Source organism: Nycticebus coucang, chromosome 2 (assembly GCF_027406575.1).
Source record: "Nycticebus coucang isolate mNycCou1 chromosome 2, mNycCou1.pri, whole genome shotgun sequence".
Lineage (NCBI taxonomy): Eukaryota > Metazoa > Chordata > Mammalia > Primates > Lorisidae > Nycticebus > Nycticebus coucang.
In genome coordinates, this window is record NC_069781.1 from 123,643,257 (window position 1) to 123,660,247 (window position 16,991).

Here is a 16,991-nt window from a genome sequence, read left to right on the forward strand (position 1 = left end):
TTAATGGAAGAGTGCCAATTTGTAAGCATGTTTTAAAACCTAGGCCCTGTTCTAGATACTGCGATACAGTAGTGAATAAGATAAAGTCCCAGATCTATTAGCACTTAAGTTTTCTTGTAAGCTGGGTACAGTGGTTCTGGAAGGCCAAGCCTGGAGGATTGCTTGAGGCCAGGAATTTGAGACCAGCCTGGACAATGGATGCATCCTGGGGGTCTTAGCATAATTCAAAATGACCCCAGGGGAAGGGGAGGATGGGAGGAGTGAGGGTAAATAGTGGGACCACACCTATGGTGCATTTTACATGGGTACATGTCAAATCTATTAAGTGTACAGTATAAAAGTCTTAACACAATAATTAAGAAAGGGCAGTGAAGGCTATGTTAACCAGTTTGTTGTGTTTCAAATTGTATATAAAACCAGCACATTGTACCCCATAAATGCATTAATGTACACAGCTATGACTTAATAATAAAAAGAAAATAAAAAATCACATTCATAACAAACAAAAAAAAATCATATTCACAAAGTGACCTCAGGAAGCCCTTGGAGCCCACACAAAGGATTCTTATCCTCATAAAGGTGATTCCCAGGGTACCTGAGCCTATGGCTAACACAGGAAACCCTTTGCCACCAAGAGAAACCTGGAAAGATATTCAATAAGAGGAAGAGTGATGGCTGTATGGACACAGGGCTCACCAGGGCCACACCCCTTAGCCTGGAGGTTGTCCTGTCAGGGGTCCCTTCAGCATCTTTCCACTTCATCCTTGTTACGGAGTTGGTCTGTAGCGGCCTCATCTCATGGGTTTAGGCCCCATGCCTTAAATGTGTTTTCTTCCTGGAATGAGGAAACTCTGGAGATAATTTGGAAGCCCAAGGGTAAGAAGAAAAGGACAAAGTCCCTTGGTTGGGGAATGGGCAACCACCTGGAAGAAACCTATGCAGCCAGAGCTATTCCAGCTGTAAGTGACTCACTTTCATCTGTCAAAATAGCATTAAGCACCAGTAATAAGCCCTTCAAACAAACAGGCTATTAATCCATCTAAGATTGCCACATCTTCAGTTGCAGAAGCTCCCGGGAGGAAATACTATAGGGGAGATGGGTGAGACTGGCCTCTGCCTTTAGGAAGGGGAGAAAATAGAGAGAAGGGGGCTTCAGGGGACTTGGAGTAAATTTCTGCCAATGGTCCTCTCCCTCTACTGGGCCTGGTAGGGTGTCCATTAGGGCATTAGTAAAAACATGGGTAGTGTGTGCAGTAGGCCTCTGCCTTGGTGGTTCATGAGGTTCCAGGTATAATACCAAGGCTGGAGGACGAGGCCTAAGTTTATCTGGACACTGGGAAGAACATTCAAACACATGCCATCATAAGATCGTCTGAAATTAGCTTGACTGTCCCTTGGGAGGACATGAATTCAGCATCCTTGGAGATATTCAGGCGGTAGCCAAACCCCTAATGGCCTGTGGAGATGCAAAGCTATGTCATACAGACTAGAGTTGCATGTTAGTTTGCTAATTAGGGCTGCTGTAACAAAGTCTTAAACAATAGAAATGCATTGTCTTCTGGAGAATGGAAGTACAAAATCAAAAGGTCGGCACAGCTGGTTTTTTCTTGGGGCTGTTAGGGAAGGGAAGGAACTGTCCCTGGTCCCTCTCCTTGGCCTGCAGATGGCTATCTTCATGTTCACGTGGTGGCCTGCCTATATACCTGCTCTGGATTTTCCCCGTTTATAAGGACACCAGTCATTTTGTATTGAGGCCCACCATAATGACTGAATTTTAACTTAGTCACTTTGGTGAAGATCCTATCTCCAAATAAGGTCACTTTCCAATGTAGTGGGGGTTAGAACTTCATTTGACACATGAATTTGGTAAAGGGACATCATTCAACCCATGACTTTTGGTTAGGTGGTCTTCCTTCCCATGCTAAGATTCTTAAGTTCAACACATCTGTGCCAAGAGGAGAATCTCTGCCTCCACCGGGTACTCCTCTGACTCCAGCCCATCTGAGGCAGTCAGCTGCCCTGAAGTGACTGGCAGCATGGTCTTCCCCTTCTATTTTGGCAATTGGCTGACTAGGATAGTGTTTGCTTGCCTGACCTGGTGACTGTCTAGAAAGTTTTAGAAGAGAGCTGGGCTCATTAACCTCTCCTGACATTGCCCCCAGAGTGACCCACTGGCCCCTGCCTGCTAGTTTTCATTCATTGCTTCACTGAATAAGATGTGTGAAGTACCTTCTCCTGGAGTTATGCAGAAGCAGAAAGTCAGCCCACTTGTTAACCGAACTTTAAATTTCAGGGAAGGAAAAGACAAGCAAGTAATTACAGTGTGGCATGATGGGCTCTGTGAGGGGGGAAGAACAGCTTGTAGGGCACAAGATCATCCAGAGAGGCTTCCTGCAGGAAGTGACATCAAAGCTGAGAGCCTGAGAAGGGACTGCCAGCCAGGAGCACATGGGAGGTGTCCTGGAAGGAACCAAGAAGGCCCTTGTGGCAGTGTGACCGTGCACACCAGGATCTGGGAGAGATTTGCAGGCCCAGATCTCCAGAGCTTCACAGTGTGGCAGAGGCCATCAGAGTTTTTACCCTGTGGACTGCAGAAGACATGGGACAATTTTCAGTGGCATGGTAATATCTGAGGGGGAGAGCTTAGAGATCAAGGGTCAGTCTCCAGCATCCCCATGGCTTGGCCAGTCCCAAATTCTGAGACGGAAGTTCCAGCTCTCCCTGACTGCTGAGCTGGGCAGTCTGATCTTGAGATGCACTGCCGCTCACCAGGGCCCCAGACATTTCTTTCCAGGGAAGGACAGCAGGGAGCTGTGGGGGGTCCAGATCAAGGCTGAGGCTGCTGATTACAGGGGCAGAACACCAGGGTCCCGAGAGTTCTGTCCCCAGCTCTGCGGCTGCTCTTGCACACAAATATCACCAAGAGTCCCTTGGCGGCCACCTGTGAGGAAGTCCTGCTCTTTTAGGACCTCATGAACTCTGTCCCTGTGTTTTTAGCTTCTTGGAGAAGGTCCTCTTGGTCTCTTTGGCCAGTAGCGCAGCCACTATTCTTGCCACGTACCCAGCCCAGGAATCCAGGGAGAAGGACAAATGTGCTTTAGAGATGATTTTGGCAATCCTCATTGATTGCTGTCCATGCTGATAAAGTACACTGCTTAATCATCATAGCAATTGGGGTAGTCAATCTGAAAAATAATTGCTGCCTTCTTTGAGATGACTTTGCCTTCTAATTAAAATCTCAAGACTGGGATATTAAAGGTGCATTGTCAATACAATGTCCCGGATGCACCCAGCTAACCTCATTTGGGAAGGCGAGATTAATTAGTTTGTGTTTTAACACCCAGCTGTTATCCTAAGGAAAGAAACAGTCTACAAGTCAGCCACGCACACAGTCTCTAAATTGGCCAGAGCAAACTGAGGAGATAGAAAGGAAATCGAGAGTGATTTGTTCCCGCATAACTCAGCAAGCTGCTCATTAAATGGCACTCCTGTGTCCCTGTCAGACGTCACTTAGGAATTCTTGTTTACCTGGGGAGACAGAATAGGAAATAAGCGGGTCCCGCCATGCCACTGAGCTTGTGATTCATTCTGGAGCCTCATTGCTGTTAATGCCTTTCCCAGTTAGTGATGCCGGGTGAAAAGCCTGGCCCCAGACCTGAGAGGTTGGGCATTTTTTATTTCTGTCCCAGCTGGACACAATGATCAGGCTGCATACACTGCTTTCTTCTCCCCTGTGTCTTTCCATTTTTCAATTCCATTTGTGTCAAAATTTGCCGAGTGCCATAGGAGTTGGAATAATCAATTCCAGGCTATGCTATAGTAACACAGCCCAGGACCAGTGCTTTAGCATCACAGATGTTTATTTCTCACTCTTGGAAAGTGCCATGTGAGTTGACGGGGGCTCTCTTCCAACCAGTGATCCAGGCATCTAGGAGTCTTCCATCTTAGGCTGATGTCATCCTAACAGGAGGCTTTGAAGTTCTCCAAGGCCAGAGAAGAGACAGTGGGAGAACCCTGCCCTTGAAGAACAGCAACCAAGAAAGGACACATTTCTTGTCACAGCCTACGGGCCAGAAATGGTCGTGTGACTGTGGCCCAATTACGAAGGGATGCCGGAAGACATGGGAGAGGGCATAGAGTATTTGTTGAGTGTGCCTGTCCCTGCACCTTGCTTTGAACACAGCATGCACTGAATTGGATGGTTTTGAATCCTCCTGTGAAGGAGCATAAATTGCGGTCCCTGCTCTCAGGGAGATCACAGTAGAGTTTTGCGTAGGAGACCCATTCATACAGGAATGAATTATCAGCCAGGGCTGTGAGGCACAGTAAGAGAAGTGGAAACAAAGCACGGTAATCAGCTGGAGGTGATTAGCACAGTCTGAGCCGGGGGAAAGAGGGTAGAACAAAGGGAGTATTTCCAGGAAGATGTGATACACGGGCTTTTGTTTTGGAGGAGAAAAATAAGAGTTCACCAAAGGGACATGTTGGGACTGGCATCCAGGGGAGGGCCAGCACATATCTGCGTGACCTCAGATCCACCATGTACTACTTGGGTGGCTCCCATCACTGACTTTTTTCTCTCCCACGTTTTGGGCATAGTGCTGATGGCCTGAAAAGAAATTCATTTCTGAAAGCTTTCCCCTGCTAAGGCCTTCCTGGCAGAAAATAAGCAAACCATTGTTTATTTGGTCAGTGTTAGGGCTTATATTTGCTCAGGAAGTGAGCATGAGTGACGTGGGCTCAAGTGTCCCAGGGTAGAGCATTGGCCTGCAACTGCAGCCAGCATACTGCCAACCCAACCCCTCCCAGCATTGCCATGGGTGAAAAATACTTGAGAACCCTTTTTTCCAGTTATGACTAGCCAGCTGCTTAAGAAGCTTGTCTCTTCTCAAGTAAGTCACCTTAGACCCCACATTTTCCTCGCCAAAATGAAAGAGGTAGAGTTCAATCCAGGAAGCCCATGGATTAACTATCCAGACCTGGCCTGTTTGATTTACCCAGTATGGCTTCAGCTGCTGGTGGTTTCTTTAATTTTGAATGAGTTTGCTAACATTTAAAAATTTGGAGCATTGGAATAAAAATCCAGATTTCTGATACTCAAAAAAAAAAAAAGTCAGAAAAGCTGGGAGCATCATATTGGACAACAATAAAACCAGGGCCTGAATGAGATGCCACAGTCCCCACCATGCTCCACTGCCTTGGCCACACCAAGGCCCCAAATCCCAGCTCACTCAGTTATAATCTAAGCCAGATGATTTCTCCAATCGTCTTTGAAACTCTGTGACTATTCCTGATTCTTACTCTTTTTCTCTAAATATAGCTCATCCTTAGGTTCTTTTGGCAGAACCATTACTAGGCAGAAGGGGACTGAGTCTCAGCTGCACATTTGCATTTCTGGGGGTGGTTATAAAAGTCCCAGCGTCCAGGCTGCAGCTAGGAGGGAGATGCAGGCATCTCTTAAAGCTCCAGGTGACCCCAGCATGCAGCCTACATGGAGAACCTCTGCCTCGGAGCTGCAGACACAATGTGCTATTTAAGAGCAGGTGAGCTCCCTGTTGTGGGATGTGGGTAAACCCAGGGAGATAAGCACTTTCCAGGGAGCCGTGGGAGGATCCCAGCATCAGCTCCTGCTCTACTGGGATTCTTCTCCTCTTTGCATTCTTCTCGCCTTTGTCTCCCAGAGCTTTCTAAGCCCAGCTTAGCTCTCTTGAGCACAGTGCCGAGGTGGTCTCAGCAAGCACTCCTTACCCAATAAGCCCTGACTCCAGCACCAAGCATCCCCTAAGCCAGCACTGTGCTACCTATGTATTAGCTGGTGACTAAGCAGATGGCCACCCAGGATAGAACCTGGACAATCACATTGGGCCAGCCACATTCCCACTGCCCACAGATCTGCTGGGGCTGCACTAGAAGGGCAAAGAACATGGAGTCAGAGGCCTGAAGGGAAGACCCGGGTCTGCTCCTTGCCATCTGAGGGCCTTGCCCAGTCCTCATGCCCTGTGCAGGGCCTGGTTCTGTGGTGCACATGTCAGGGCTGAGGACACCCTGGGAAGTGCCCGGGACGCGTAAGATGCCGAGAGGGGCTGCTGCTGATGCACCGAATCTCATTTGAGTGATAGGGAGGGAGGAGAGACGTGTGGCATGGGTAGGAAGGTTTGGAGAAAGATGAAGGGACATGTCTGATTCAAACAAGACAGACCTCAGCTGGAGCTCAGAGCAGAGCTGAAATGTGGGCATTTATCTAATAACCTCTGGTACCGCCACTTGAAACACGCAATTACACGCAATTACTATGGTCAGAAACTTTTGATGTCTTGGGGATTCTTTGGTAGTCGTACCAGTTCTCCACTTGGGACGTGGCTCCCCAGTGTCAGCGTCTCAGGGGTGTTCCCTGGTCTGAAGGTAGGACAGCTGATGCCAGTTGCCCCACCAGCCTGGCTCATTTGTCCTCCTAGAGTGGAGAGAATTTCTGCAGAGGGAGAGGGCAGCAGGGGCAGAAATAGGATGTCCTAGGCAGAGGAACAGACAGGGAAGGCAGAGGCACTGCTTCTGGGTTCTTTCTAGCCCAGGCCTCCCTGTGGCCAAGGAGAGGGGACCTCAGAACCACCAAGGGGACACATGGGCAGAGTGGTAGGCGATCAGCCCAGAACCAGCAAGGGCTTCAGTGGGACATGCCACCCATAGGCTGCCCCTTGCTGTCCCAGATCTTTTTCTTAGAAACCAATACCACCTTGCCCCAGCCCCCTACCTACCCTATACAAAATTGGCCATAGCCCCATGGAATCACAAATAAAAAAGGAAAAACAAACCAATCATACATACCTCCACTGGGGAACATCCCTTTCCACCCCAAATGACTATTTGCTTCTTTAGCAATCATGGTCCTCAAGGCCCTCAGCACAGAGGCAGCAGGACTGACCACCCCTTGGAGCCCACAGCTCAGCAGGAGAGGCACGTGTGCACACTGCAGCCCAGGAAAGAGACTGGTGTGCAGGTGACCACAGCTGCCCAGAGAGACACTCAGTATAGTCTAGAGGCAGGGCAAGGGAGTCTTGATCCGAGCCTTGATAGAGGAGGCCTGTGAGAGTACAAAGCTGTGGGAGCCATGGGCGTGTGTCGTGATGAGGAAGGAGCACAACAGGCCAGGCCCAGGTCTTGCAGAGTGTGTGTTCTGCACTATGGAACTTGGATTGTGCAGGAAGAGCTTTCAGAGAAATGCCTGGAGGGTTACAAGGTGGAAGGCAGATGGCCTGGTGAGTGTCCCCATAGGGATTGCACCCCACAGGAAGAAATGAGGAAGTGCTGCCGTGGGACCACAGACTCTTGTTCCTGCTATTTGTCTATTGCTTTGTGTTTGCAGTGAGCAGAGACACTGTCCTGTTCTCTGCTTCTGTCCCTAACTTTGATTTCCAATTGGAAAATTCAACTATGAGGAAGTTTCTTGGCCCAGACAGGATGAAATCATAGCAAGTTCCGGGAAAGGAGTCTTCAAGTGACAGGCTTAAGAAGCAACTGAAGCTGTGTAGGGGCCACCCAGGAGGCTCCCCCGTGCCCAGGATCACCACATTCACTCTGATTCTGGCCATGTGAGACCTGGGTCCCCATCAGCAATGCTGAAGTGGAGATTCAACTCATCGGACTGACAATCAGGTTGTGGGTGAGGGAAATGCATTTTATTTATCAAATATTATATGATTTACTGAAATTATATGGGTTAGTAGGAATCTTTAACTTTGATTCAGAGGCTAAAACTTTCTCGAAACAAATAAAAAGGATTTAAGGCTGACTCTCTGGAATGTTTGGGGGGTTTCCCTTTTTGAGAAGAAATCTTGTTGCAAAAGGAAAGGACTATTAGGGTTTCTAGTAAATTGCCCCCCAGCCCCACCCTTTCAATGTTATTTTATCCATATCAGTGCTATTGATAAAAGCACTGAATAATATGAAACAGGTCTATCTTTTGGCAATATGTGAATGTTTTATCTGGCAGATATTTACTTCTGGCATGAATTTAATTGGTGTGTTTGATTATAAAGTCACGTGCACTACTGTGCTGAACTGTCACCAAAAACTATGCTGGCCTTTACTTTGGTGGGGGAACGGGTGTTTTTATAGAGGCAAATTGGGAGCATGTTGGATGGGGATTGTGTGAAGATAGAAAAACATGGACCGTGTCTGGTATAGAGACGCTGTGCTGAGGAATTTGTGGTATGGAATTGCATCTTTCTGCCAACCCCGGGTCCTCAAACTACGGCCCGCGGGCCACATGAGGCGGTGTGATTGTATTTGTTCCTGTTTTGTTTTTTTTACTTCAAAATAAGATATGTGCAGTATGCACGGGAATTTTTTCATAGTTGGTTTCTTTTTTGAACTATAGTCTGGCCCTCCAATGGTCTGAGAGACAGTGAACTGGCCCCCTGTTTAAAAAGTTTGAGGACCCCTGGAAAGGGATTCAGTGTAGAGTAGGTGGAAGCTTTTACTAGAAATAAAGAGGTTAGACCACATATCACATTGAGTTCTAACCTGTGGGAGAGTGTGAGGGAAAGCAGGAATGATTACGAACTGAATGGACGTCTCTTCACTTCTGGAGAAACTTCTGTGTTGTCTTGGAATGTTGGAACCAGGAAGATATCCTGGAGATCATCTGGACTATGTCCCATCATTACATAAATGTGCAAAATTAGTTTGACAGGAAGAAGTGACTTGCTCCAAGGCACACAGGGACAGAACTGTCACTAGAACTCAGATCTTCTGAATTATTTACCTCCTCTGCACCTCTGTTTCCTCGTCTGTGAAATGCAGATAGTCACTCCTCACCGCCCTTGTGGCTCAGGTGCACCTGACAGCCTGCTCTCTCTGCTTCTCCATGCTTCCTCTCTTTACCCTTTGACAGAGTCCCAGAAGCAGGAGGCAGGGGCTCTGTTTCGGAGGTAAGTACACTAAGATGTAGCAACAGGTGTTTAGAAGGAAAAGAGTGGGTAGAACCCAGCCTCCCAGGGCAAACCATTGTCTAGTGCCCTGCAGCTGTCCAGGGGAGTCACCCGTGGTCAGAGGGCAGGGCTCCTGAGGGCAGAGCTCCTGCAGGCAGGGACAGAAAGGCGATCTGAAGATGCTCAGGCAGCAAGGATGGAGTCAGGAATGGCAATTGCAAAGGAGGCACAGCAGGACCTTGACAGTCAGCACACACCATGCAAGAGCAGGTACTTTACAGAGATCTGCCAAGTTCTGCAGGTGGGCCAGCCCTGCCCACAGTCCTGTGTGTTGTCTGTGGTTCTTCTACAAATACGCGGAAAGCCAGCAGGTGCAATTGGGACCATGTGGCCACAAGTCATAAATAATTATTATCTAGCCTTTTACAGAAAAACTTTGCTGCCCCCTTTCTGTCTGGGTGACCTCAGGCAAGCCACTTTTCATCTCTGAGCCCCATTTTTGCCCATGGCCAGGATTGTTTTGAGAATTCCTTAAACTCCTGTATGTGAAAGCACCCAGTCTGAGGAGTGGCTCAGCTGCTGAACCAAGGGTGGTTGTCAGTCCCCTACAAACGGAAGTGGGGGTCAGGGGCTTGATTGGTCCTAGGGCTCCTTGAGGGGCAGGAGCAGGCTGCCCGTCAGGACAAAATCTCCCTCTTCCTGGAAACGGTGATTCACAAACTTGTTTCTTTGTTGTTTCACCATTTTTTTTCAGATATTGGCTGACCAACAAAGTCCACATCAAAAGACCTACCACCGGCCTATTGATGTACACCCTGGCCACGCGTTTCTGCAACCAGATCTACCTCTATGGCTTCTGGCCCTTTCCACTCGATCAGAACCAGAACCCTGTGAAATACCACTACTATGACAGCCTCAAGTACGGCTACACCTCCCAGGCCAGCCCCCACACCATGCCCTTGGAGTTCAAGGCCCTCAAGAGCCTGCATGAGCAGGGGGCTCTGAAACTGACTGTCGGCCAGTGTGATGGGGCCACGTAAGGTGGGCACCCTGAGGGACTCAAGGGCTCACATTTCCTGCCGGCTACAACACAGGCAGATGGGAGTCGGGGTGGCACAAACAATAGAAAAAGCAGGCTAGTGGTTTTCTTTGTTAAAGTGTAAAACAGTGACCAGAATATATATATCTATACCTGCATATATATATTGACCTGAGTATTTATAACTGTGTGGTGTTCATCTAGCATTAGGCAGATAAGCCACAGGAAGAAGGTGTGGAGAACCCACCTGAACCAGACTGAGACTCAGTCCATCTTTGGGGGCGGAAGGACTTGACATGAAAAGAAGCTAGTCCCAAGACTTTGGATGACAAACTGCCTCCTGGGTTGGAGGGATCTTTGGGCTCATGGATGAACGGAGAGCCACCTGTTGTCAGCTGCCATCAGCCTCTAGGATATACAGATTCTGGGTGAGCCAAGACCCAGAGGGGACATGTGACCCATTCTAAGACAGGGGCTGTTCACGGAGAAGAGGAAAGTTTAGACAGTTCAAATGGGCAAAGGAGCACAATGAAACCAAGTGGCAGGGCCCGGTAAGAATCAAGGGCCTGTTCCATGAACTTAAGAGTTTGACTGCCCAAGGAACAAACCATAGCGTCCTGTGTCAGGCTTCCACAGCCACGGAGAGAAGGCTGGAGGAGACACGATGGACAGTCCATATTCGATTCTGGCTTGGCAAGAACCACTAAGAACTTTGGGTGAAGCAGGAAGATGAAACTAAGAGATGGGGTGTTCCAAATCAAGTTTGTGAAAAAATCGAAACCTCCTGCTAAGGGTCTGCTCCACCCCAGAATAAGGCAGAAGCGTGTCCAAAATGTGGTGGTTGTGTTGGGTGTTCCTTAAAGCAACTGGAGTCTGTTGAGGAGGAAGAGACCCTGGGATTTTACCCTCTGGGTCAGTCTCCCTCTTACCCTGTTAGAATGTCATGTGGGGGACTCTGCTGTCCTCCTCTGCCACCAGGAAAGCCACAGCAAGGGCTTGAAAGGGTACTCTCAAGATAAATGTCATCCTTCTTAAAATACCCATAAATGCCTTTCTGGGTGCCTGCAGAGCCCCAGAGTGTGAGACCTGAAAGAATGTTCTCTAGCTCCATGTCTGAAACCACTCTCTTTGTTTGCTGCATTCCGTACTCTGTGGGGCCTCAGCAGCCAGACTGCTGTGTCAATGTCACTTTCCTGTCACTTTGCTATCCTGATGGTCCCAGGAGCCCACACCAAGCTCCAAAGCTACAGGGAGAGGTTCCAGTGTGCACCCTACACCCACCCACGTCCCTCTTCCCACATGGACAATGATTTTAGAATTTTGCAAAATCTTTGTTTCCTAAGATGGCACCTGTGGCTCAAGGAGCAGGGTGCCGGCCCCATATGCCGAGGGTGGTGGGTTCAAACCCAGCCCCGGCCAAAAAACTGCAAAAAAAAAAAAAAAAAGCTTCATTCAAAATCTTTGTTTCCCCTATTAAGGTTAATAGTTAAAACTTTACGAAATAAAAATTAAAAAAGTCTAGTGCATTTCCAAACACTAGACCTAATCTGCTGGGGAAATCTGGGCTCGATGCCAATAACTTAGGGGCTGGACTCACAGGTCACACACTGAAGAAGCATTAGGCAGCTTGATTTGTTAGATGCATTCCCTGGCCTGATAAATAACAGTGTTTTAAAACATATCTGAAAGATAAGCTAAAAACCACTATCTTGAAGGAGAGTTAAGGGAAGTAATCAAGATTTGCTCCTAAGCGAATGAGACTGGACATAATTAATCAAAGGTAATTCAGAACACAGCATTGGCTCTAAATTAATGGCTGACGGGAAGCCAGAGGAGGCAGCGGAAGGATACCCAGAACCATTAACCCGCACTGGGCTCTGCAGCCCCAAACCATGATGACCATCCTCATCTCCACTTTTTCTCCCTTGTGGGTTGCTTGAAGTCTGAGATTTGGGATTTGCATTATACAGCGGATATTTCAAAGAGCAACAGCCCTATAACAGCCTCTGTGGGAACTGAGTGGTTTCAGACTGCTCAAGAGCACTGAAAATAACAGTATCAGACTTTACACATCTCCAGAGTTTCATCTTGAAGATCTCAAAGGTCCTAGAAGACATTTAATTACTAAAGCTTGCAGTAACCTGGGGAAGAGGTTGAATTGCCATCGACGTCTCAGTGAATCAGTCAAGGTCTTGGGACTCCAGAAGGTTCCACGATGCGTCCTAAGAGGAACCCAGATGTCAGGTACTGGAGTTGGCCCAAACTCTGTCCATCAGGACAGCGCCTCACCCTCCCGTTGGGGGACCTGCAGAACCAGGTCACGGTTTCCTCTCTGTCACAAGTCGGTTCCTCAAACTGAAACTGACAGAAGTTGGAGTGGCGGGAGCCCTTGCGACCTGCCCTGGGGCTCGCTCTGGAGAAAGGCTGGGGGCCTCGGCCAATCCTCACATGCACTCCTCCCCAGCTCTGTTTGATTCTCTCACTGCCAAAATGCCTTGACCAAGATAAGACAGGCGCTCCAGGGGCCTTGGCTCACCCTCACTGGCGTCTTTCTCCATCTGGGCAGCACAGTCGGTAAGCTGCCTGTCCTTTCCTGCCTATGACAGCTCAGCAGGAGCAAGGTTCCACCGCAGTCTCCACAGTAGGACACCTGGCCTTGGGTGGGCCCAGCAAGTCACCCTGATCCAATACCTTGTAGACACAGCAGTCTCCGCCAAGAGGGAGCCGCCCAAACTGAGATCGCTCCTCAAAATCTCTTCCCCTTCATCTTCCTCCGGTTCAGAGGAAGCCTTGTCCGTCCGCTCCTCACTGGCTGTGTTTACGCTCATGCTCTCTGCTGCTCTTCTACCATCATCTCCGCCTCCCACCAGCTTGCCTCCTTCTGCCGGCTCCTGCGGCCTCTGCCCTCACCTCCCTGCAGCTCCAGATCTAGGACAGATCCTTACTTTCTGCCTCCCGGCACCACCCAGCCCTGCAGGGTGCTGAGCCCTGACGCTGACCTGCTCTGCAGCGACCCTCCTGCACACTCTCTGGCCCCTTAGTACCAGGATACATATTCTCATGTTTTTCTCCTCCCTTTCCAACACTTCTTGGCCATTTATTTATTGATGTGTATATTTATTTCTGTATTTATGATTTATTTATTGACACCCCTACCTTGATCTAAAAAGGAGCCAGGGCAGACCTGACCATTACTACCCTCTCTCCTCCTTGCTTCACGATGTAGACATGCTTTGCACAGGTGTCCTCTCCTTGTCCCCCTACACTCTCGATCAGCACCTTTGTGCCTGCCTTCCCATGCAGGCACCACCTCTCTAGGAGGCCCCCAGTCTGTGTGGCCCAGCCCTCCCCCAGCTCCAGCTGGGATGGACACTCACCCTGTCTGCTCTGCAGCAGTTCCATAAGCTCCCCCCATCTGAACCCAGGTGGGTCATCTCTGCCTCCCTTTCCTCTATGATCCCCCCTTTGCCTATTAGAAGACCTATGATCCCATGACCACCCAGCTGAGACCCTATTGTCACCGTCAACTCCTCTCCTATAGATTGCCTTGCTACTCTCCCCACTAGCTCTAACCTTGCTCTTTACTTGTCTCTGGGGCATGTGACAGCAGTCTCCCAGATTTCCTCCGTGCACACTTACACATTCTCCACTCCATCCTGAATGCGCATGGCAATTTTTATCTCTAGCCACTCACAATCCTTTGAAAGTTCCCCTGACCCATGAACAATTGTACAAGGCCTCATTCTTGCTTCCCACCTGACACGAGTCAATCTAGAATAGTTGCCCCTGGAAGGGGTGCTGCATTTTCCTGTCTCTGTGCCTTTGGCCTGCTGTTCTCATCCCTGGAATGCTGGCTTTGTTTCCTTCAAGGCCCATGCAGAAACCACATCTTTTCATGAAGCTCTCCCTGAACTACCAACCACTGGGATCTCTCCCTCTGCTGAACCACCGTAGCACTTTATTTGTACCTTTCTCATGGCACTTACCATATTCTGCCTTGTATTATAGTTATTTGTGCACTTGTCCTATGACCGTTCTTAGAGTGTAAGCTCGCCTAGGGCAGGCACTGTGTTTTATTCATCTGTATCCATCACGGCACTAGGCGTGGTGCATAGCACACAGCAGTTGCTCAATAAATGTTTGTTGGATTAAATCCTTAATGACTTAAAGGGCTTTGGAGTTGATGGAGCCATTTTTGCACTCATAATGTCACAAGAATCCCCAGAAAATCATGTGGGTTGGGCCAAAGCAGAAAACGTCATCTCCTCTCCGTAGGTCATAAAACTGAGTCAGAAACCTGCGTGGCTGGTGAAATTTTCCCCTAGGTCTTCTCATCCTCACTCTAGGGCTTTTTCTGTTCATTGTTGTGGTTGGATGGTTATACATTTAAAAGTGACCCTAAGCCTGGTGCCACAGGTCTAACCTCAGCATGAACCCCTGCACCTGTGCCCTTCAACACAGGCAAAATCTTACTCCTTTTCAGGGGTAACAAAAGCCATTTGGGTTTTATCAGGCCTGGGGTGGGAGTAGAGCTATAGAACCTCATCAATCATTCTTGCTACTATGGTCACAGGGTAGGAAACCATCAGTCCAGATGGCAAAGAGACCAACAGCTCCAAGGGGCTGCTGTGTGATAAATCTCTTCATGCCTAATTAAGGCTCCCCTTCCAGAATGCATGGAACAGGGATGTTTATTGATGCTAGTCAGATGGGACTCCAGACATGCACACTGCTTCATGAACACCCTTAATGGCATCCCCAGTGACACCAACAGCCTGCCCCATCCCACTGTCTCTCACCAGCCCTACCAGGTGTCATCTCTTCCCATCTGCACCCCCATTCTTCACTTCTCCTTTTCAGGGCTCTCCTCTTGGCACCCACCAAGGGCAGAGTGAACCCAGGTAGCCAAATGGCAGCTTTCTTCTTGAGTACCTGAGCCCTGACCTGGAGTGATGCCACGAGATAGCAGGAAGGGGTGGGATGGAGAGCTCTCTTGACACCCTTTGTGGAAGAAAAACACAAACAGGCTTCTGTTCTGGTGCTACAACAATGGGATATTTCCATGGTTACTGTCTAGCAGCAGTATCTTAGCTGTTTGGGGGCTTTGTGACGGGGGTAGTTCAATTTCCATCCCTCCTAGCCCTAGTGGTGGAACAATTTCCACACAGTGCATTGAGCCATTCACCCACAGATCATAGTTGGTCTAGAATCACCCAAGTGGCCTCTAGCCAAAGCCCAATAGAGCAACCCAACAAGAACACTAAAGTCCCTCATGCCTTTCTCCGTCTTTTTCACCACCTCCTCAGCCATCCTACCTCCCCTGGAAGCTGGGGTGGGAAATGGGGTTCCCAGGGGATTCCAAGAACTGTGTCAGGAAAGACCTCAACTGCTCCAGCCATGACAACACCTTGAAATATCAGAAAAGCTTCTCCAGAACTGACCCAGCATCAGCCATGAGCAGCCAAACCTTAAGGAGTTAATAGAAAATGAGGACCAGACAGCCAAGAAGAGGGAAAACGGCCATATGGCCCATGTGAACCCTGGCATGACGGGGCCATTCAGCCACAGGAGGAGTACAGGCTTTCATGCCTCATACAAAGGTGAGCCCCTTTAATTTAGTTCCAAGCACTTTCATTTTCTAAAATGAGACTTCAATGGTGTACCTCCTATACAAGGTCAGCAGCGGGGTGACCAGCCCATCAAAATTAGGAGTACTTAAGTGAAGTAGGATGTTGCAGGGAGACCACTCTGGGGTGAGCTCTTCTGCTCAACAATAACCAGCATTGTGCCTTCTCATCCCAGCAGCCAAGATGGTGAGGATATAACTCACTACAGTAACAAAGGTGGGACAGGTTGCTTGGCTGCTTCTGTGCTCACAGACGCCCCATTCTGGGCAAGAGCTTTGGAACCACTACCAAATAATCTGCAAACCTGTCACTCAGGAACCTAGGAGACATGGATGAGGCTGCCCAGCTCTGGCAGCGTTAGTTCTCCTACCTGTAAACTGGAGAAGACATCTACTTACCTCCTTTATGAAGTGATTATGAAGATGCAATATAGGATGAGGTAGGCAGAGAAACTGGGAGCGGGGGCAATGGAGAGGCTCAGATCTAGAGCTGTGTTCCCAACTCTGAGGCCTGATCAGTGCCCCGCTAGGAACCAGGCCTCACAACAGGAGGTGAGCAGAGGTGAGGGAGTGAAGCTTCATCTGTAAATACTCCCATCACTCGCATCACACCTGAGCTCTGCCTCCTATCAGATCATTGGAAGCATTAGATTCTCATAGGAATGTGAACCTTACTATAAACTGCATGCGAGAGATCTGGGGTCGTACTCACCTTATGAGAATCTAATGCATAATGACGATGTCATGTGCTTGGATCATCCAAAACCATCCTCCCCTCCCCCATGTCCATGAACAATTATCTTCCACAAAACCTATCCCTGGCACCAAAAAGGTTGAGGACTGCTGTTCTAGAGCAAATAAAATGCGTAAAACTGTAAGTTTTCAGGATTCCACTTGTCCAACATCAGATCGAGTCATTGCCCTGCTTAAACCCATCAGTGACTTTCCTTCACCTTTGCAGGACAATTCTAAGCCTCTGGCCATGGCATATAGGGTCTAGAACCCTCTTCCCTCCAGTACCACTATTCTGTTCTCAGGGCCTTTTCACGTGCTATTCCCTCTGCCTGGACAGCTGCTTCCCAGCTCCTTGGATTTACCCTCTTCCTCATCTTTCACGTTTCAAATTAAATGTCACCTATTGGAGAGTCCATTTCTAGTCTCCCTCTGCTAATTACTTTCTATTTACATACCACATTATCCTGCTAGGTGGTCTTCAAAAACTTTCTAAATGATCTTGTTTACTTTGTAGTTCTCAACCCCAAGAAGCTTTATCAAAGACCCCAAACGCTCAGGCCACACTCCGGCAAGTTAAACCAACATCTCTGGAAGCTGGTCACTGACCTCCACCTAGCCCACACCAGGATTGAGAAACGCTGACATATTTGCTGACTTTATCCTC

The 16,991-nt window shown here is 48.6% G+C and overlaps 1 protein-coding gene across 1 annotated transcript in view; it reads left to right on the forward strand.

Moving 5' to 3' along the window:
* ST8SIA2 (ST8 alpha-N-acetyl-neuraminide alpha-2,8-sialyltransferase 2) overlaps positions 1-14,119 on the forward strand; it is a 65,437-nt gene extending 51,318 nt beyond the window's left edge. Inside the window, exon 6 of the mRNA XM_053558680.1 lies at positions 9,682-14,119. Within this exon, the coding sequence (XP_053414655.1) occupies positions 9,682-9,967 (286 nt within the window). The 3' untranslated portion in view covers positions 9,968-14,119. The remainder of the gene's footprint in view (positions 1-9,681) is intronic.
* Positions 14,120-16,991: the final 2,872 nt, after the last annotated feature.